This window comes from Lepeophtheirus salmonis, chromosome 11 (assembly GCF_016086655.4).
Source record: "Lepeophtheirus salmonis chromosome 11, UVic_Lsal_1.4, whole genome shotgun sequence".
Classification (NCBI taxonomy): Eukaryota; Metazoa; Arthropoda; class Copepoda; order Siphonostomatoida; family Caligidae; genus Lepeophtheirus; species Lepeophtheirus salmonis.
The window spans coordinates 3,461,864-3,484,320 of NC_052141.2; the positions used below are offsets into that span (position 1 = coordinate 3,461,864).

At 35.3% G+C, this 22,457-nt stretch overlaps 1 protein-coding gene and 2 long non-coding RNA genes across 3 annotated transcripts; 1 reads left to right on the forward strand and 2 right to left on the reverse strand.

Moving 5' to 3' along the window:
* Positions 1-1,066: 1,066 nt before the first annotated feature.
* Positions 1,067-1,759, reverse strand: LOC139906610 (uncharacterized). The gene is made up of 2 exons (XR_011782249.1): positions 1,597-1,759; positions 1,067-1,540 (listed from the first exon to the last, which is right to left on the reverse strand). It is a non-coding gene; the product is annotated as an uncharacterized lncRNA (long non-coding RNA).
* A 9,602-nt stretch (positions 1,760-11,361) lies between these two features.
* On the reverse strand, positions 11,362-12,510 carry LOC139906575 (uncharacterized). Its single transcript, XR_011782205.1, has 2 exons — positions 12,377-12,510; positions 11,362-12,294 (listed from the first exon to the last, which is right to left on the reverse strand). It is a non-coding gene; the product is annotated as an uncharacterized lncRNA (long non-coding RNA).
* On the forward strand, positions 12,399-13,595 carry LOC121126275 (uncharacterized). Its single transcript, XM_040721610.2, has 2 exons — positions 12,399-12,686; positions 12,751-13,595. The coding sequence occupies exons 1-2, from the start codon at positions 12,428-12,430 to the stop codon at positions 13,344-13,346; spliced, it is 855 nt and encodes a 284-aa protein (XP_040577544.1). The 5' UTR covers positions 12,399-12,427; the 3' UTR covers positions 13,347-13,595.
* The last annotated feature ends 8,862 nt before the right edge of the window (positions 13,596-22,457 follow it).

The window sequence follows — 22,457 nt, forward strand, 5'->3', positions numbered from 1 at the left end:
ACGCCTTTGTAAGGCTGTAAGAGATCCAAATCTTCATCTGCATCAATGAACGTCTGATACATCAAACATGTTCTGTCGGTATGTAAAGATACTGAGGAATCAAAAGTGAACTTGATAATCCTGACAATTTGAAGAATTCTTGTGAAGGAGAGCAGCTGCCCTGTCATGAAGTTTCATTAGATTAGTTGCAAGTAGCTATGATATGAAGGAAATCAACACAAAAATGACTTTGTATAAAGCTAGGATATATGAAAAGTTGACAGTTACTCGCCAAAGTTTCAGCTATTTTGGATGATCAGTTGTTATATAACAGTCATTTGAGTGAGTTGAGATGAGTGTCATAAAAGTTTTAGACCCCCCTCGTATATGATGGAATCACTCTGATGGCAATCCTCAATTTAACTCATGCATCAATTTCAGTAGACTTATCTGGGTACTGATACAGTCCCTTTCAAATAAAATACCGAGTGGTCAATAAAATCGGAACACTTCAACAATATATAATTTACTAATTAACAATAGAATTTCAACAAAATTAATACTATATATAGATGTGTGAATAAGCTCTCTTAATCATTAATGTAACTGCTCCTAGCGGCAATGATGGATTCCAGGTGGATGCAGAATGCCAGACATTCGCTGCAAATATAGTCCTCTCTCATGACGTCCCAGTGCTGGCTAACAATGGTCTTAATGGCATCGATGTTTGGATGACGGACAGTGTCGTATGTCAGGAAGATTTTTCGGTCCGCTTTACAAGGGTGAACGGTTGATTTTCAGTGGTGAACGTGGGATATTTAAACAGGGCAAATGCTACAACATAGATTAAATCTTGCAAGAATATCGTCCAATGGACTGTCTGACCATTATTTTCTTCAGGCAAACATTGGGAAAAATAAAATGAAAAACTCTAGACGGAAAGTCGATGCCGACCTAATCATAATGGAAGGAGTATAATGGAGTATAAAATGCACCGTGCAAGAATGAGAGAAAATTTTTGAACTATACAATTAAGTCAAACAATTTAAACCTCCTTAAATATTTTTAAAATAATAACGGATGAAGATAATGAACGAGATTATAATATACCATGAAACGGTTACATCGACAGAAAATAAACTATGTTCACAAGTCTTGATGTTCTTAACTCGCATGTATACGTGGTGATGTGTTTGAAAAAATGAAGAAAAAATGCATGTGTTCTTTATCATGATTAGAAGAAGAAGTTTTTCCTCTCTTTCCTTGACGCAAAGGTGTCAATCAAACTGTCCATGTCTTCATGGAGCACCTTGTCCACCATCATCCTGTCCATGTTCAAGAGAGTGAGGGAGGAGAGCCTCTCATGGTCGATGGTGGTCCTCATGTGGTTCTTGAGCCTTCTGAGACAGGAGAATGACCACTCCACCTCACAGCTGCTGATGGGCATTGAGGCCAGGATAACGATCACCTTGTATAGCTCCGGCATCAGGCGGAACACTCCCGAGCTTATTAACTCCGCAGCAATTTGTGACGAAACCATGTCTTCTGTGTCAATATCTGCCTAGAGAAACATAAATTTTAAACATATAATGCAAAAAGAAACATTATAATATTAACCTTGAATTGCTGGAAGATTGCATGGTCTGACTGGAGCTGCTCGAGTTCAAGTCTGTAGTACTTGGCGACACGCTCAATGACACAGGTCTCCACTTCACTGTCATTGACGATTGCAATGAGATCCATTGTGATGTTTGTATCGTCGGTGCTAAATCTGCTCTCAAGCTCTAATACAATCTTATTGATTGCAATATCGAAATGTGTTTCACGGGAAGTAGGATTCAGTTGTTCCTTTCCACTTTATTCTCCTTGGAATCTTCGCCTCCTTGAATTCCAAATCAATTGAGTCCTCCTGGTCAAATACTGATTTCATCTCAGACGACTTCAACTCAGCAAGTTTCCAGATTGATTCAAAGATTTTCTCATTCTTAAGATCTTCAAGAGTCCTAATCACTAGGTTGACGTGTTTCCGGGCCTTTGTTAGGTCAACCTTTCTGCCTTGAAGTTCATCTGACAAGCTAGATGTGTGTCTGAGGAGTGTCTTCAACAGTTCAATGCCGAAAACAAATTCGTGACTAAAGATGCTGTTGAGCAGAGAAGTTGCTGTTGAACTCGACAATGTATCTTTATCTTTTTCTCATTATTATGAGGGTCTTCATGATTCTGACCATCCCTAGAGATACAGCGTGTACAGCATCGTAGCAGACTCCAGCGGGTAGCAGACTGGTTCTTCAGGGTCATCATTTTGGCATAGCTCCTCATCTTTACTTTTTATCTTCACCGACTTATAATAGATTACTGACCTCTTTGGTGACCCTTCAATGAAGTTGTATAAAATTTGTACTGCCCCATTGTATTTCTCAACAGGCTTATATCTGAGACAAGATCCTTGACTACAAGATTGAGGACATGGGCGTAGCAGTGGATGTAGACACACAGTGACTGTTTCCTTCCACCTGGTGGCAAGGCCCTTCTTGATGCTGGATATGTTTGAGTCCGCGGCCAGGGAGACAGTGCGGGCAGGGTTAAGGCCGAGATCCTGACAGCCTCGTGAAGGCCGACAGTCTGGGTAACTTTTACAAACTTGAGGAAGCTCTCTTTCTTGATGCCTTCACTCGTCAGATATCCCAGTGACAGACTGAACTGCTCCGTGTTTGACATATCTGAAGTCTCATCAACAATCACAGAGAACCAGTAGTCATCATCGCCGGCACAAGTCTTGACATCTTCATTATATTTCTGTCACTTTGGATGCTATAATCTCTATCAGCTCATTTTGGATGTCAGGTGAAGTCCATTTGGCAAAACCTGCCCCAGCTGAACCAAATTTTTTGACTTTGGCCTCCAGTTTATCTTTGAGAATATGATTGTCGTGTGAACGCAGGGACAAAAGCTCCAAGAAGTTTCCTCGATTGTTTTCATTAGATTCCGTCAACTTTTCTCTTGTTTCGAATCGCCCCTAAAGCCAATCCTTGCTTTGCAAGGAACCCAACAGTTTGGAAAAGATACCTCAAATAAGCTCGCCACTTCACGACTTCCTCAGCATGTTGAGACTGAACATGGCCGAGAACCGAGGTATTCTTTCTCTTTGATGTGAGGAAATTGATCCACTTTTCCATCGACAGTTTGTGTTTTTTGTTGTTAGAATGAACTTTCAACGAGGAACTGTTTTTCCATGTTTTGAACTCAAATTTCCCAAGGTTGGAAATGGAAAATTTGGAACAGGCGAAACACTTGGCTGACTTTTCAACCTCGTCATATTCTAGCCACGGGAACTTACGGAACCAATCATATTGAAAGTCTCTGGAGTATTTGTCATCTATCTGAGGACTGTATGTTTGTAACTTGGGTAGTAGAGGATGATCTCTCTCGACTTTAGGCACAATTTCCCGCTCAGTCTCCACTCTGGTTCTGGTCTGGATGTCCTTCCGCTTTGGCTCCCGCCCGGTAAGTCACCCAGCTGGCTCGTGAAGACGACAGGGTACTCTGGGCCTCCGTCCACAAACTCCATCTCCTCAGTCTTGCTCTTCTCACCTACCTGGACATTGTCGCTAGTCTCAGAGTCCTCTGCAGAGGGAATATTGTTGTTGTTGACTACAGAGAGCTGCTCGGGAGAGAAGATTGGTCCGATATCGAGATTAGGAAGTCTTATTCCATGAGAAATCCGTCCGCTGGGGTAATTTGATGAGTCGCCATTATTTTCTGTGTCTGCAGTAACTTTCTCTTCAGCAGAAACGGATTTTTCAGATCTTGGTTCAGGCATTAAGGCCTCAACTGGAGCAGGGTCATTGGGACAGGAGGAGGCAGTGACTGAGGATGAGGATGTAGCAGAGGAAGTTTTCTTAACAGCAAAGTTCAATGTTTTCTGCTTCTTATGATCAATTTTCACTTGATACTTGCAGTTGGGGTCATTCTTATGGAGTTTAACTTTGTGATCATTAAAGTTGTCCTTCTGTATTTCCTTCTGACAGATAGAGCAAATCACCAATTCTCTGTTAAAAGGCGTTTTCCGCTTCCCGTGATACATTTCTGATAATGAATAAATTACTGCAACAATCCACTCTAAAAAGTACATAACTATTATTTATGTCCCTTTAAGCAGTAATAATTTAATTTATCTTGTATTCAATGAAACAAATTCTCACGCTCTTAAATATTTCAAGAGTACTCCATACGAAAAATGTTGTGTGCGTCTTTTTTTTTTTTTTTTTTGGCTGTAAAGTACTTCACATTTGCAACCAGTAACGTTAAACGTAATATCTAACTCAAATATCCACTCAATGTGAAGTACTTTAAATCCATACAAAAATGTTGTGTGCGTCTTTGTTTTTTATTTTTGGCTGTAAAGTACTCTTGAAATAATTGCAGTAATTTATTAATTATCAGAAATGTATCACGGGAAGCGAAAAACGTGTTTTATATTCAAAGGTTCAATCATTTATATATATAAAATGACAGGCAATATTTGAAAGAGATATTACGGTAAATTACAGGATTTGAATTCAAATTTCTGCGATGAATTGAGATACCCAAGAGTGTTAACTGTAGTTTAAAACCTCCGTTTTATCTATCTGACTTAATTTGGCCCCAATATTGTCTTAGAGATATAATTTATTAATTTTACTAATTCTATAAATGTGCCGGTGAATTTTGGCTACTTTAAGTACAATTTGTGGTGCCTCCAAAGGATTAATCAGAATCATTTTTTCATTTAAATGAACTATAATTTGTTGGAAAATGTATTCCATGTTCAATTTTGAGAAAAATTATCTAGCTTCCTTTTGGGGGACGTGCTACAAATATGTAATTTTATTATAATGACTCAGTACTATTATGAGTTGGTCATAAGTTACATATATATAATAGATTTTAATAATTAATTATGACTTAATTCATCTATATTTACATACCTATATGATTGGTGGACGGTTGAGTAATGTTGTTTTTTTGGTCCGCTGAAGCGGACAAAGCGCAATACTGACGTACGGCCCTGTGATTATTGTCTTCAATTTAATGGTACAAAATCCTCCCCCCCCACACACAAGGATACATTCTTTCTTGCCTCCGCTATAAGCCCAACAATTTTATTCCTCAGAATAAAACGAAAAGTCAACAAAAAATATATTAATAATGCAAGTCAAACTAATTTAATTACCGTTAAGGAATTCGACTCCCGACACTACATAGTAGTTAGTTGGTTAAATATTTATTACTGCTTGCCATACATACAATAATATTGTACAAATATAAAACAACGAACACGACCACACAACGGAGTATTTGTGCTACCACAGCAGATTCTAAAACCTAGTTTACATTAAAATTTTGTTCAATAATATTTTTTAATTTTCTACTTTTCATAACGAATGTCTTCATTCATTGATTGCTTGATGTCTTTCGTAAGATAGAGCGGGGCATCTATTCATGAGATGGTCTGCGCTTTGCAATTCTTCCTTACATACATTACACGTTGAGCTTGTGTCCTTCCACTAGCTTAGGTGGGCTTGGAAAGGGCCATGTCCAGTGTAGGTTTGCACAATGAGTAGCAATTTTTCTCTTCCGAGCTTGATACACATCGACTTCGGCTTATTAAGCATATTATATGTATGTTTCATACCTTGATCTTTTTTATATCCGTCACACCAATAGTGAAAGAAGAAGTCATGAATTACCTTCTTTATGTAGCTTGGAGGTGTCCCAATAGTGAACTGGTTTAGGGTCTCAGTACCCCTCTTCGCAAGATGGTCTGCAAATTCATTTCCGGTAATATCAGAATATCCTTTACACCATTCTAGATGTATATTTTTCTCACTCATTCCTTTGAGGATGGTTTCTTTACATTTTATAACTTCTTTACTAGTAGTAAGGGGATTAAAGATTGAAGCAATTGCTGATTGGGAGTTTGATCTGATTATTACATTGTTCAGTGTTTTTTCGTACTTGAGAAGAGCTTCTACACCTTGTGTTATGGCGAAAATCTCTGCTTGGAACACAGAAGCCTCTTTATTCAATGAAGCTATTGAATGACAAATGGATGCATTACCTTTTGTGATGGCCCATCCAGCCCCAGTGTTTCCGTATTCGTCTTTAGACCTGTCCGTATAGATGATCGCGTTAGGATTCTTAATCTGACTATTATCTATCCAAATGCGATTACTTTTTATGTAGTCAATTGGTTGATCCATTCCGACTTGTATATGTATTTATTACTATGGAACCGATGTACACGACGTTTTGGAAGATTATCTATTCCATCCCAGGTATCACGTAAGAAATGCTTCGTTTTCCATCATGATTTCGTTGCCTGTTCCTTAGTATATATGTCTAGAGGACCAATACCCAAAACTCCCTCCATTCCTGTGGTTGGTGTCGATCGAAATGTATGTGTCATTGACATGAGTGCTTTACTTTGAATGGTATTTAATATTTTCCTTGCACTTTTCTTTGTAGTGATTGCATATCCCCGTACTAGACACCCATAGGAGATAACAGGTCTGATCATAGCTTCATACAACCAGAGAACCTTGTTTGAGGTCAGTCCCCATTTTTGTCCTATGATTACCCTGGCCATATTCCATATCCGAGAACACTGGGAGGCTTTATCTTTCAAATGTTCTGTCCAAGTGAGTCCTACATCAAAAGTCACACTTAGGTACATCATAATTGGGGTATATTCCATCACTTTGCCGTCCATTTTTTATTGTGGAAAGTATTTTGATCAAAGTTTATAAGCTTTTTAAAAGAATATAGCACTTGATTTTGATGGGTAAGACCATTTTCTTTTCCCCATTCAATAATAGTATTGATTGTCCTTTGCATGCATTGTAACTCTACATAGTAATGAACTTTTATTTACATATATCTTATGACAAAGTACTCTTTTGAGTTATTCGAAACTCTGTACAACAGCTCGTAGGGTGAGATGGCCCACCCTATAAAAATGTATAGTTAAAAAAGGAACGGAAAATTAACATGATAGGCCTGACATTTTGAAGGAAAGATTTTGGAGGAAAGCACAGGGGTGCGCTAGAGGGGCTAGAGGCCCTCCCAAATATCCAAATTTCATACAAATTTAATGATACAACTTTTTTCCAAAAAAATTAATTTTCTCTGAATAGCTACTATAGATTTTTGAAATTATTCTCGAAAAAATTGAATATTTGAAAAAAAATTGGAAAATTTAAAATTTAATTTTTGAAAGTTTTTTTTTGTAAACACTAGTGGATTTCTGAATTTTTTTTCCAAAAAATTTAATATTTGACTTTTTTTTCCAAGAAAATTATTTTTTTGTGAACAAACGTGGATTTCCAAATTTTTTAACTAAAAGTTATATTTTTTTGTAAACAACTGTAGATTTTTGATATTTTTTTTCCAAAAGTCAATATTTGAAATTGTTTTTTTTTTTTAAATTCAATATTTGAAATAGTTTTTTAAAAATTTCAATATTTGAAATTGTTTTTTAAAAAATTCAATATTCAAAATTTCATTTCTGAACTTTTTTGTGAACGCTGTGGATTTTTTTTTTCTTTCAAAAAATATAATTTTAAAATTTTTTGTAAATACCCATGGATTTTTAAAATTTTTTCCATAAAAATTCCAAAAACTAAACCCCCTCCTCTAAAAAAATATTTATATATAATCATGCTGACGCCCCTGGAGCAGCTTAGTTGTCATCACATTTAATTATATCAGCTACTATCAGCTGTGACTAAGAAGAAGTTGAAGAAGATTTACTTCGATTTCGATTCTCAAGTCCAACCAGGACTTAGTATTAAAATCCTCAGGGTTACTCTCTGTCTTTTATGAGCACACAAATGTTTAATCAGATTTTGAATATATTGGAATGTAGTATTAGAAAAGAAAGTTCTTTCCCAGGAATTAAAAAATAATGACAACAGCTGAGGTATACACTTGCTATAAAAAAAGTACCGCGAATCGTTAATTTAAATTGATCATCCTGAAGGGATTTAAAGATTTTTTTTTCTTTTAGGTCGGCAGCATTATTTTTCATTATGATACCAAGTTTAAGCTCAATCTGTAAACCAGTTTATTTGCAACAGCTTGATAAGTCAGTTTACCTCACTAGTACACCACAATTTTTACAATCAATGAAATTATTGAACAAAGAATCATTAAATTACATTAGATGAATTTTAGTCATAAGTAAAGTTGAAAAACGCGTGCAAGGAGAAGGGAGGGGGGGCGGGAGAAAGACTTGTGGTATCATTTAAAGTACTGATGTGATTCTCAGCTGGCTGCTTTATTATGATTTTGGAGGGTACAACGAAAGTATTTATTAGCAAAATGTTTAATGAAGATATACTACGTATAATTGACTAAGACGTTTTTATCCGTTACAGTAGATTTGAAAACGTCACACTCCATGCAAATGTAATTCAAACCATATTCTCCGAATAATAACTAATGAAACGACAAAGTAGAGTATTTCAAAAATATATTTGAAGTTCCAAGTTTAAAAAAGAAGGATTTAATTAATTAAATATAATCTACATACTAAGGAATATACCATCAGCCCTTTTTCTTCATGTGGAAGTTGCTATATACAATCGTGCACAGGATAGACATATCTCTATCGATGAGATCTAAATAATGGTTAATAATAAAGTAAATGTCAAAATCATAAAATTAGACAATAATTATACTAATAAAAAAATGTTAGAATTAAATCCATCGTAAGGATTTAGAACAAAAGCTAATTATGTAGTAATGCCCAGCGATATCACTCCTTATTAAGAGCATCAAAAAAGATTTTTTTCCCCGTTATTTATTTTGTATAACAACAAACTATTATCATGAAGGAAACAGACAATTGCTAATTATAATGCTACAGTTGTAAAGCAGTTGTTTTTGCCTTTTATGAGTTTTCTGAACACCATTTCTTGGGGCTTATCAACCATAGCTAATCCTTAAGTGATAAAAAAGTAATATTTATTGACTATGTAATATTGGAAAACCTAATTATCATACCCAAGTCTTTATGCGAAGAAACTAGTGTCAAACAAACTAGTTGCGAACCATCCAAAGCTACTACCACCGATGTTGTGACCATTTAAGCACTTGTTTTTGCCATTTAATGAGTTGTGTATCATAATTCTTGATAATTTTGGCTACAATAGAAGCATATTTTAGGATTAGATTTAAAAAAAAAGAATACTTACTGTTAGATGATACAAAATTCAGAGTTCTATTTCCAAAATAGTAAATATTTTATACTTTTTACTGATAACTTTGATCGTAATTTGGTGTGGATGACTCGAAACATGCTAAAAATTCTCTGAACTTCACAATTTACAATGGGGGGTATAAATGACATCATTTCCAACATCCTCCATTCATCTAAAGATGGTTCCTCGCGAAGGGATGGGTTTACCCGTGTATTTCTCCATATTTTTTTTGAACGTAGGATGATTAGCAATAGATTAGGGTATATTACATGCAATAAGCATCTTAGTGAGATCAGAGTTAAAGTCTGACTTGATGTATTCATCATTAACTTGATTTTAGATGAATATATCCAACCTTTGATATGAGATAAGGATAACGAGTGGCGTTTAATTCTAGACGTGGGACTAAAGGCACATTTATATCAACAAATCCGACAAGCCATCTGTTTCTCGTCCAGTAAGTATTTTCCAAATTCCTGGGCCTCCATTTCCAGAAATCCAGACAGAAGGCGACGTTATTTTAGGCATTTTATTCAGTTCTCTATCGACTATCAGCATCTAATATTATATTAATATTGAATAATAAAGGGAGGAATTGATAACGCTCTTGATAGAGGAAGATGTTTATTATTTAATCAATGATGCCATAAGTATTTATTCCCTTCTCCTCGCACGCTTTTGTATCCTTACCAAAATGATCAACCTTAGTCATACCTCATAAGACGTGATAACAATGAACTGCGCAAGAGATGAAAAAGCGTATATACCGGATTTTAGACGATTTTTTTTTGATTATATGACGCCTCTTCAGATGGATGTACCATATGAAGTCATGCCACAAAACACTTCAATTTTTTTTAATTCACCTACTAGTACAAACACGCTATCTTAAAAATAGCCAATTAAAAATATTTTATTTATATTTCAATTGTTTATACTACAATTCTAAACTAAAACGATCTACTATTAACCATGGATACATAATATGTAAATTTCTATTGTGAAACCTCCTTGTATACAACAATTTTTGTTGCTTTAGGTCCATTGGATGTAAATATAATCAAACCTTTTGACACTTTTGAAAACACAACATATAATTGACCATGTGAAAATACTAATTGGTAAATATAGGGCAATTTTGTCAAATGTTTGACTTTGTGATTAATTTATTGTCATTGCCATTGCTAGTTTCTTCAACCATTATCAGAATTGAACTTACACACTAAGACTAACTCGCCAATCCTCTTCTTCCTTCTTTTACTTCATTCCCTTTTATAAAAACGTATTAGTATACCTTCTCCCTTTTTCCGTTAGTACAAGACTTCATTTTTTGGATTTTGAATTTTTGGTGCATTTCCTAATCGAAATTCCATACCTGAAAAAAAACTTTAAGACACTGGGAATCGATCTTGTTTCATGAAAAAAATCAACTAATTATCTAAAAAACAAACTAACCCTCTAGTTCCCAGTAACTAATTCTGATCCGAATGGAACAAAGCCCTATTTACATAACTCAAAATTCTGAACAATTATTATTATATGTCTAAAGTCTAAAGATAAGAGAACATTATTAAAATAATTTATTTGTGTGTCTGATTTCCGTTCGTCTTGCTTGGAAAAACAATGATAAAAACTTCAAAAACGCTGTTGATTTTTGAAATTCTTTCTAAAACATATAATTTTTTGTGAATATATATGGATATTTGAATTTTTTTTTTCAAAAATTAATTTTATTCTGATCAAATTCATTTTGAAAAGGAGCTCAGAACTTAGAGTCAGATTAAGTATAAGATCTGTAATTTCAATTTTGAGTTTCCCAATAATGAGTTATTTGAAATTAACTATTTTATTCAAATCGAATAAAAAAAAATATATAAAAATATTAGAAATACAAGAAATTAATATCTTATTAATAAAAAGTGTTTTGTGACATTTTTATACAACATTGAGTCTGCATTTTTACATTTTTAATTCTTATTAGTTATTATTCAATTATTTATATATAGAGGAATATCATTTTTTTATTTTATTTTGCAAAAAGGCCATGTATTTTAATTTCCATTGAAATCAATATATTATGCATTTACAGACATTTTAAATAAGGTTATGAATATGAAAAAATCGAAGCTTTTAATTTTAGTTTCTTTTTTGGAGTAGAAATGAAAAGATCCACTTGGACTCTGATCCCTGCGTTGTACTCCATATTATGTGGGATTCAACAGAGCCATGGAAATGGTACAAGTGGATTGGATTTACTTGGGGATTTCTGTTCGAAGAATGGTTTTAGTTCTGTACTTCTCTATATCGAAAAAGATGTGAAAAATTCGGAGATTAGACGCATTGGTAAGAATTAAGAGTGGGGCAACTACAATGTGTTATTATTCCGAATGTTGTTCTCAATGAAGCTCATATAAATATATTTAACTAGATCCCATATATTATCACCCCTTTGTTCCAGGCAAATCATTGAATAAAAGTAATGTTCGAGTACGGTTCCTTACGAGTAAGGACTCCATCCAAGGAGTCTATCCTCTACAAAAAGTTCTCTATATACATAAAAGTGATTATGCCAATCTGAATGATCTCCTGAGCATTTTTCCTATTGATAAAGTACTGGTATATTCTCTTCATGGGGCCCTTCCAGCATCATATGATAATATTACAGCCACTTCCCTCTTTACACATATTCATCATCTGGAAATGGTCACAAAATAGCAAAACTAAAAGATCGAAACTTTATCATCGTGAATCCCCTTTTAATAGGACCAGATGGACGATTTTTGGAGAAGCCTTTGGACCTAGATGGCATCAAAATCCGCTCTGTGACTCTATCCTGGTCCCCTTATCTTATTTTGAAATGTAAGAATGGATGTAATGAGAACTGCGAGGCTTGGGGCTATATCCATGACCTTATAAAGGTCTATGAAACAGAGATGAACTTTACAACTAATTATATAGAAGAGAAAAATGGATTTTGGGGCTCAAACATGTTTCCTAATCAAACCTATGGAGGAACACTGGGGGCCCTTTCTGATGGAACGTCGGATATCCAATTGAGTGCTTGGATTCAAACCTACGAGAGAAAGAAAAGATTCAATTTTTTTTTTTGAGGTTAGTGATTTGGGAAATAAGTAAACTAATTAATTAACTCGAACCTTTTCTTCGTCTTTCAGATTGGAGTAGGATACACATCAGGAGTTTTATTCATGGATAATAAAAATGCAGACTATGAACTTTTTTTTCGCCCTTTTACAGACTCCTGTTGGGTTGTGATATCCTCTATTGTGGGCTTTTCCATACTCTATCCTATTTGTGTCTCCATTAAAGTAAAGGATTATATGGAAACCTATAGTTTCAGAACCCTTGTGACGTCACTTGCTTACTTTTTCGTGCTTCTCAATGCATATTACGGAGGAGCCATGACCATGTTCTTTACGACAGAAGTGACAGTTCCCTTTGAAACAAGTATTCATAGAATATATAATATTTCCTTTTATTAATTATTTGTTAAAATTTTATGGATCTCTAGTTACAGATGTGATGGAAAATCCAGACTGGAGTGTGGTATACACAGAAGGAGATAGTTTTGGATTGAGGAGTCGTCTCCCCAGAGGAAATAAGGACGTTAATGACTATTGGGCGAAAGTGGAGGAGGATCCCTTACCTTTTGTCGTTCCATCAATTATGGAAGGGTTAAAGAAGGCAAAGAAGGAAAGGGTCGTTTACTACAGGGACGTAAACACTGTTCTTTATCAAATATCCACCTCCCACGATTACATGAGAGACTTTGGAGATTTGACAGTCATTGACAAAAGGACGATTCGCTACTTTTGCATGCTACCTTTGCAATCTCCACTCACATCATCATTCTCACTCATCAACATTGGGATCATGGAAAAGGGTATACGACATCAGGTGTTTCTCAAATGGTTTGAAACCTTTTCAACCGGGGATAAAGAAGTTCATTTGATCTATCTCTCTATTGGACAAATGAGCTCATTATTCCTCATTTTAGTTGGGGCTGTTTTTCTGTCTCTATTAACTCTTGGCATTGAATTTTTTTCTGCTCAAGGAAAGATGATGGTGAAAAAGAAGTCGCAAATACCAACAGCATTCTTAAAATAACAGAATCATACTTAGATAAAATATATTTAAGTAAGGAATAATGATTATGATTGTTTTTATTTATTTACATAAACTGATGAGGAGATTGCGTTGAGTTTGATTTGAAATATGTTTCGAAAAATATGTTTAAATAAATATGTGTTCTTAGACTGCTGTCAAGATAATTAATTAATTACATCTATATGTACGTATATGAACTTTTTTAAAAAAATATTAAAATACAAAACACAATGGTGGATGAGTTATTAACTTAAGGATCAATGTTTGACATTTGTTTTAGAATTCTTTCTTACATATTTTGAACTTTGTCACAAGTGAGCAAGAATAATGTCATGGACAAAGTGACTATATCACGGTGTTATCTCACTAACACAAAAATACCTTATGCATTTTGTTGTCAGCTGTTGATTCCCTTTTTCCCTTGATACATCTCGGCTATTTCATAATTTATTCTTTATTCACTCGTCGTTTATATGGTATGTATATTGGCAATTTTAATATTTCTATGAATATATTTTTGGCTTTTTCTTCATAGAAATAATATAATAAGTTATCATAAATACTCTTTTAATAACATATTACTAAGCAATATTATAATACGGTATCGAATAAAATACTTTGTAGATTTTAATAATACGTAATTTATTTTAAAAATGGCTGAGAAATCATATGACAATTATAGCTTGCGAGTGTATAGTATAAAAGTAGCAGTTGGTATGATGAATTTATTTGGCTAACTACCAGATGATTTGGCCCTTATTTCTGTTTCTTTTTGGAGGAAAAGTTGCGTGATACAATAAAGATAACGACATGATATATAAAATGGGTTGATTAGAAACTTGCAACGCCGTCTTGTTGACGTTAGCGTACAACTTTTTTGATGACGTCACAACGTAGCCAAGTTCAGTGTTACTGACTAGTGTTAACTCATATTATTCTAAGAATTATGTCTTCTTCTTGAGGTACTAGGTGCATTTGTGCTGTGGCAACGTGTAAAAATCTATCAGATGTCTACTAATTTTTGTATGTTTATTTGAAAATTTATTTTTTGACCTATTTTTCTTAAAAAACAATTTTTAATTAAGTAATTTTTAAATCATTTTAGTACCGTGATTGTTGGATGGTAAAAATTTACACTAATTATTGTCTGATGAGAAAATAAAATACTATATTATGTATTAATACAATTTATTTTCTTGAATTTAATCCTAAATTGGCTCATCTGTAACGTCATCAAAAATAACAAATAAACAAAAGCTAAGAAATATGTTATGGACACAAGCTTATGTCTGATCACCTTAAAGCTTTTAACCATGTAGCAAAATGCGACCGTTGGCCTGAGGAGAATCAATGGTGCAGCGTTCTAACACTTTTTCGCTCGATGTCGCTCTTCATACGACGTCACTCTGTCATTTTTCTTACTTCGGACGTGGACTGGGAAATCATAAAGTTATTGATTGATGAAGCACGCCTAGCCACCGACCTATATAACAACTGGATACACAAACCGTATAATAAAAAGGATACTCGCCCTTTAGCTGTCAGCAGCCATTTTATGTATTCCAAAGTGATTCATTGATAAGCTTTAAAGTGAAATTGCAAATCATGTCTTGTGTTGCAATTTGGATGCAAGAACAAATGGGGGGCTTAGAGTGAATTTTCATTTCATCGATTTTTGAACTTTACTAGAAATGAGTATTCAAGGATTTGTTCCCAACATTTTGATCCCGAGTGTTATAATGGAACTTTGGATGTTATAAGGTTAAAAGAAAACGCTCTGTCTATGATATTCAAAGCATTTCCGCCTCATATTTAAGAAGATGTAGATACATCCAATTGAAAACGCAAGTCCCCCATGGAAATACATTCCTCATCTCCCAAAGTAGTGAAAACGTCTCCGGAGCCAAAAACACATATTACTTCGTTAACTTTTGACGGGCTTAGTATTCTCCACGCAATGTCGAAAGAATTGAGAGGTAATTTGGAACCAGGAGAGAGATTTCAGACCTATTTTGTTCACATCAGTGATCGCCCCAAATAGTATTTATGCTACTAGACATATGCCATTGTATAAAGTTAGTTAGGAATACATTTGCATCTCTCAAAGTTATGGTAGATAAGGATAGTATAAGAATTGAATGGACCCTAGTTGACATTGAAGTACCAACAAGAATTGTCAAACGTCAGAAGGACAGAAGATTATTAACTAATTTCTTTATTTCAACAGATAAACTTGGCTACTTAACTCATTAGTTCATCTGTACCAGATGGGATCGAGTTCTGTAATAAGGATCTTCAATTACCGGAGTTTAGAAACTCTGAAGGAATAGTCGAGTTTCTTAGAAGATTTGACAGACTTTTTGATTTCACCAACAGTAGAAATTCATTGGCAAAAGGATTCAAATCTCCTCTGAGAATTAGAAAGGAAGACTATTGGAAACCAATGCGCGTAAAAGAACCTGCTTTTGTTGGATTCATGGCATCAATTACTTCCATTTACGGCATATTTGACTCTCTAGTTAAATTTAAAAGGATCAAGTATCTCCTAACTTACAAACTAACTCAGGTAGATATTTATACATATTACCTAGTGTATGTGAATTCTACTTTAATATTATTCCAATTTTTAATTCTTTTTCAGGATCATATAGAGTTATTATTTTGTGCCATAAGGTCTCATTTGTTTTCCTCCTTTTATATGCAACTAGTAGTTAGGCATCATTTCTCTGACAGTGGTGGTAATTGCAGAAGGCTGGATGATACAGTGGCGCTCTTCACTACCTCAAAGAACAAGAGGCAATCATCAGAAGTTTTCCAATTCCTTGATGATGAAGATTTGTCATTGATCAAGAAGTATAGCCTTGAGGGAAAACATTTACTAATTAGTGACCATGACTACTTCAATGTGCCTCCTTTCGTCTCAAGCCTTTCCCAATTTAAAGAATGTGTTCTTGCTTATATTGGTGGATATGTTTTCAAATCAGTCTCCAAGCATTTAGTATGGCTTGAGTGCTTGGAGCCGTTTATATTGCTTTACAGCTATGTAACGGGCACCCATAATTATTCTTTGATAGCAAGAAAATCTGAGTGTGGTCTTTTGTTTCCATCAAAAGACGTAATAGAAATATGCAAAGAAACAGAGAAATGCCTTTTGAGACTAAAAATGTAAGGAGTTCTAAAAACCAAGGCAACATTAATTTAAAACGCTATTACCAGCTGCGTACTACAAAAACGTGATGGCAAGTCATAGATATTTAAGGATCTTGAACTGCACACTTTCGAATGTTCACCTTTAAATAACCACGTTCAAAAATTACGAAAACAAATTATATTCATTTACTCGAAAATTTGATTGCATCATGAAGCATACAATATCTGCGAACAATTCAAAACAGATCTTATCCGGAAGTCCCTTTCAAAGCAAATCCTTTTTATGAATCAGTGATTCAAAAAATTTAAATATCCTCAATCGAAGTCATTAAAACAAAATTATAATTATTCTTAATAAAAAAAACTTATAATTAAAATGAAGTTTATATAGAATCTTTTCTGGATAGATATACTAATATACATGGATATATATGTATACATAAAATGGCTGCCGATAGCTGAAAGGCGAGTCTTCTTTTTATTATATAGATTGAGCATCCTGTTATTATATAGGCCGGTGCGCCTAGCTCACAATCTAAAATTGCTGTGGGGGAAAGAATAAATTATTTCATTATTTGATTTTTCCTTTTTTGAATTTCCCGCCAAAGAGAAGAGGCCGGAGTTTTCAATTATACATTTATGATTTATTGATTGTTATTATAATAATAAATGTCCAATTTAACGCAAAATGGTGAATTATTATAAGAGGTGGGAACATGGACTCCATAGTTTAATATGATTTAAGTAGATATTTTTACATTAATGATATATGAAAAAATAATGCCGAATAAACATATTATATTATAAAAATCTTCTCTAGTTGAGTTAAATCCGTCTTCCAGATTTCGAATGATCATCTTTTAAAAAGTTAAATATATGAGATAACATCATAACTTCTAATTATATCTCCAAATAATAACCAATCAGTACCTCTAGCGAAGAAAAAAAGTATCTGAGCACCAAAAAATTTTTCAGCCATTGATCATGTGGGTCCTTGTTTCACTACTTCGTTTAAAGCTTTAAGTCACCTTGGCCATGGGACTCTGTAGATGAATGTTTGTTTATTTTTCGGTTTTTTTATCTTAATGTATATATTATATTGGCAGGGGAGGACTAAGGTATTCATGCGCCACTAGGCTATTTTTTATCTGCCCCCCTTATGCATAATGTTCTTCCAGAAAAAAGTAATTCAACCCTCATTTACAAATGAAAGCCTTTATACGTAACAAAAATACTACAGAAATCCATTTAAAGTACATCAGCAAGCTTACCAAACATTATGCTTTCTGAACCAAGACACAGCAGTAGCACAGACCACCTTCCACAAATCAAGTAGTTGAGGAGAGTGATACAATTTCAAGAAAAAATATGTTACAGGAACAGAAAACCTGTGTGTGTGTGTGGCAGCAATGTAACAAAACTGCAGCCCAGTAAATACACACAACTTATTTCCCAGAGATTTCTTTCTTGTTTTCGTTGAAGATAAGTCTTTGATGAGGCTGGTAAAATCCAGTTTTCTAAGAATATCACTCTCAATGCTCATCAAAGACAGGTGATTGAGTCTGTTTTGGCCCATTGTGTATCTCAGTTTATTCTTCACAAGGCCAAGTTTTGAAAATGAAGGCTCCCCAGTGTTATTGGTAATAGGTAAAGTCAAAAAGAGTCTCAGTGCTATATCAACATTCGGAAACACTGATTGTAGTCTCCGTCCTCTTATACGACTCAGCAGTGACCTAGCTGAGGTGCCATCCTGCCCCTGAATGAATTCTCTGAACTGTCCAATTTCATCCACAATATCTTTTCTAAATCACCTGAATATTTTCTCTGGAAGTCAGCTGCTTCTGAACAGGGTATTGTGTGGAGATAGATGGAATGTTGTACAGAAATCCAAATGTGTGATGAACATGTGTTTAGGAGTGATACCTCCGATCCATTTCAGCAAGGAGACGATCTATGGCAGCAATGAACACTGTCGCTCTGAACCTGTCATGGCCAACTTCTCACAGTCCGGTTCAGTTGCCTCATCTGCTTGTTGTTTTCTTCTTCTGTATCTGTGTGTGTCTGCTGTATATTGCTTGGACTCTGTCGGAGACATGTTGTTTGCTTCACTCTGAAAGTTGTCAAAGTTATCACGTAGGTTGGCTACATAATCACTCAATGAGCTGATCAAATTGACAATTTTACATAAATCCAGTTTCACAGTTTGCAGTGTAGTACTGGTCTTACGGAAACGTTGCAGTATTATGTTCCGCACGTTGCACAGGAATGCATTCTCTATCCTTTCCATTTTACTGTAGACTGTCCTTGCTGCATTTCGAGTTATAAGATTTTGGCTGGAGTAATCACTTAACATCAGCAAGGACTCTTGGATCCTCACATAGTTCTGGTACAGTGCTTTTGTCGCTTGGGCGTGTGCTGACCATCTCGTGTCAGACATACCTTTTAATGTTTCTATTCTGTGGTTATCATTGGGCCATCAACCCGCTGTAATAACCTGCGAACAGGATGAGGATTTGGAGGAAATATTAAAAAGTGTCTGTACAAAGTTACAAAATTCCTCCGTCTCAAGACAGCAGTTAACACTCTTAACCCCCACTAAATTAAGTATGTGTGTAGCGCACGGTACCTGTTTAGCCAAAGGGTTAATCTGTTTAATTCGTGACTGAAGGCCACTGTAAGTACCGGACATATTCGTGTCATTATCGTAGGAGTGGCTTCTGTAGTTATTTGTATCAATACCCATGTCCTGCAAAACACCAAGAACAGACCGGCAGAGTGACTCTCCTGAGTGACTTTGAATAGGCAGAAACTTAAATAAACGCTCCTCAATCCTGCCATCGGGGGACACATATCTCATGATGAATGTCAGCTGATATTTGAGGGTCACATCTGTGTGAAATCGACACTTATTGAAAAGTACTTTGTCACTTTTATTTGTCGGATGATCTCTGCAAGGATCTGCTCCCCCCATCAGCTCAATAAACTCCAAACATATTGTTGAAGACAAATACAAATGTTGTGTTCCTTTACTAGCATTGCCATATTTTTCAATATGGGCTTTCAGAAATGGGTCAAACTCAGCGATGATTTCCAGAACTCAAATGAAATTCCAGTTATCAGCTTGTCCAAAAGTTTCATTGTGTCCACTGAACGGTAGTCCTCGCTCCGCCAAAAACTTAACCACTGCAACCACCCTCTTTAAAACTTCCGTCCAGTATTCACATTCACTGTCAAATTGTTTCTTTACTTCAGTATCAATGCATCCAGTTTCAGCACAGGGTGTAATATAGACTACCATGGCCTTTATGTGGCTCTTCTATCCTTCATGTTCAGCAAAGCGCGGTTGCGTTCTTCCAGCCATTATAGCCAGTCGTGAAAGCTGACTGAAAATCACTGTCACTGAATAATATGCATCCGAAACAAAATAAGGATCCTTTTGAGGGGGAATACAGCAACCATTTTCTTTCCACACTTTCCTATTTGCCAGTTTTCATATAAACAAAGTTTTAGAAAAGTATCTTTTTTGGTGTTTGTGTTCTCTTTCAGATGCAGCCACATCTGCATCTTTATTCTGACATGTTTCAGGTCCCAGTTTAATCCGATATTTCCTCATATCTTCATCAATTTTTTCCCAGTACATAGGATCTGAGCTCCAGGTAACGTTAGCAGGATTGCTACCGTCTTGTGCACTCTCTGCAGCAACAGGTGATACACTCACGGAGGGATTAGCGTAGGCTAGTACATTATGGACATCAGAAGCACAACCCGCTGTGTCTGCTGGTTCTGTTCTCGACCCCTGGGTCTCACACTCGAACACACCTCATTTGCAAGCAAAGACAAAGGACGAGGCACGGTGGACGCCGTCAGCGTTATCCGCCTCCACATTAAAAATCCCTCACTATTGCAATTGGAGTTTTTTTCCAGGTCCAAATATTTGCTTAAGTTGAGAGGAAATTTTAAACTTCCTTCTAACTTCCATCTCATCGAAACAAAGAACCGCCATACGCTCTTGATATCCTTCTGAAATACTAATTTTTTCAGAGATAATTTTGATGCTATCTTCCAGAAAGGCAGGTTCACACTTAAAATCTTGTAAAAAGGTTTCTTAAGTCTGGCGACTGGGCAATGAAAGAAGTTTCCTGGAATGTAAATATTCAAAGGCTCGATAACTAATGATTCATAAGATGAGGGCAGTGGTTACATCCTCTTTTGAGTATCCTCGATTGAAATTCTTTGAGGGATCTATAATTATTCTTACTTGGATTTTGGAACGGCTCTTTTCTACGGTGGTCCTTATTAAATTTCGTTTAAACTTCTTTGAGTTTAGTAACTTGCACTTGGGTTTTGACACAATTCCCTTTTCCTCAGAGAAAGTTCTTTATGCAATTCTCCAAAACAAAGGCCTGTTGGCTTCCTCTCATTGGACTCTTTTTCTGAATCTGAGTGCTTTCCATATCTGTGAAAGGCTCTTCTTGAGAATCAGTGATCCTGCTACAAATTTCCATGAGCCCTTCATTATCATTCTCTGTTTCCTAGTCCATACTGGTTTCTTGTACCTTACCTTCTTCTAATAGTGGTTTCAAAAGGTCTTTCCTTACGAATATCTCTGGAGGAGGGGGCTTCGTTTGAACGGGGAGAAGCAAAGGGAATATGGAGTGAGGGAACTGCATCACTTTTTAATTTCTTCCTGCCCTTTAAGTCAAGAAGCTTAGCCTGGAGATTCCATTCAAAATCATTGGATGTAAAACGCCTATCACAAATCTTAGAATTCTTAATATTAATTGGATCTTTTCTCCTGCAGACTGAGATCCTAAGACGCTGGAGCATCAAATTTTTCTGAGGAAATGCAAAATATTGGGCATTCTGTGGATTGGGACAGCAGAGCATGACACAAACACGCATTGCACCTCGAGATTATGCCATTTTTGCTTAACAGATCCAAATTAGTACACTTCAATAAAATTATCTGAACTGCCGCAACAGTGACGTCACTACGTCAGTTGAGCCAGCTTACGCAAACCGGACCGCTTTAGAAGATCCTCGTTACCTCACCTGTATATATAGTCACCTTAATAAAACCCTAGTTTAAAAGAATAGAAGTCATAGCTCACTTATAAGAATAATTTTTCTGTTTGAAAATGCCTGTCTGTGCTGCTTTTAGATGCCAGAATAAGCATTTTCCAGGCATTGATATATTGTTTTTTGTTTCCCAAAAGATTTACACCAAAATACGGCTTAGTGACATGTTCTAAGGCGGAGGAACTACCAACCGAAAGGTTTGCATGTGTTATCTTACGCTTACTCAAAAGAGGAAGATGTTTTTCATTCAATAAATCGAAAACAGAGGCATTTAAGACCTGGTCCAATCCTCAGCAAATTTTCCTATTCTAAATATGTAAAATCAAGAAAAACAGTTAATTCCATAAAGCTACATGATCAATCGCTGTTTAGCTCAGACAAAGTCTCGGTATCCACCTAGAATTTTTCTTATGTCGGAGAAGTTGGAGATATATCATCCGAAAATGAGACATAATCGGGACGTAGGATACTCCTTGAATACTCCTATGCCAATTCAACAAGTACTGTATTGACATTATATGATCCTATCAAATGTATGAATTGTTTATATAAATTTAATTTATATACATGTATTTCTAACACTGAATTTTATTTTTAATAGATGAACTAGTTTCCAAAATGATGGCTACTCAAACTATTGAATACAAGGCTGATGTACGAGAGTATTCCACTCAAACTGACAAACTCCAGCCTTATTCAAGGGAGTATGTCACATTGAATGCTTATTCTGTAGGTAGAATGGATACAAATTGTGTTTTTTTGTCATAGCTATACATACAAATGTACATATTACAGATATGGATAAGGCAATTCATTGTATATTTAATGAGGATCATCTACGTTATCCGTGCAATAATACAAAAATATCGCCACTTGGTCTCT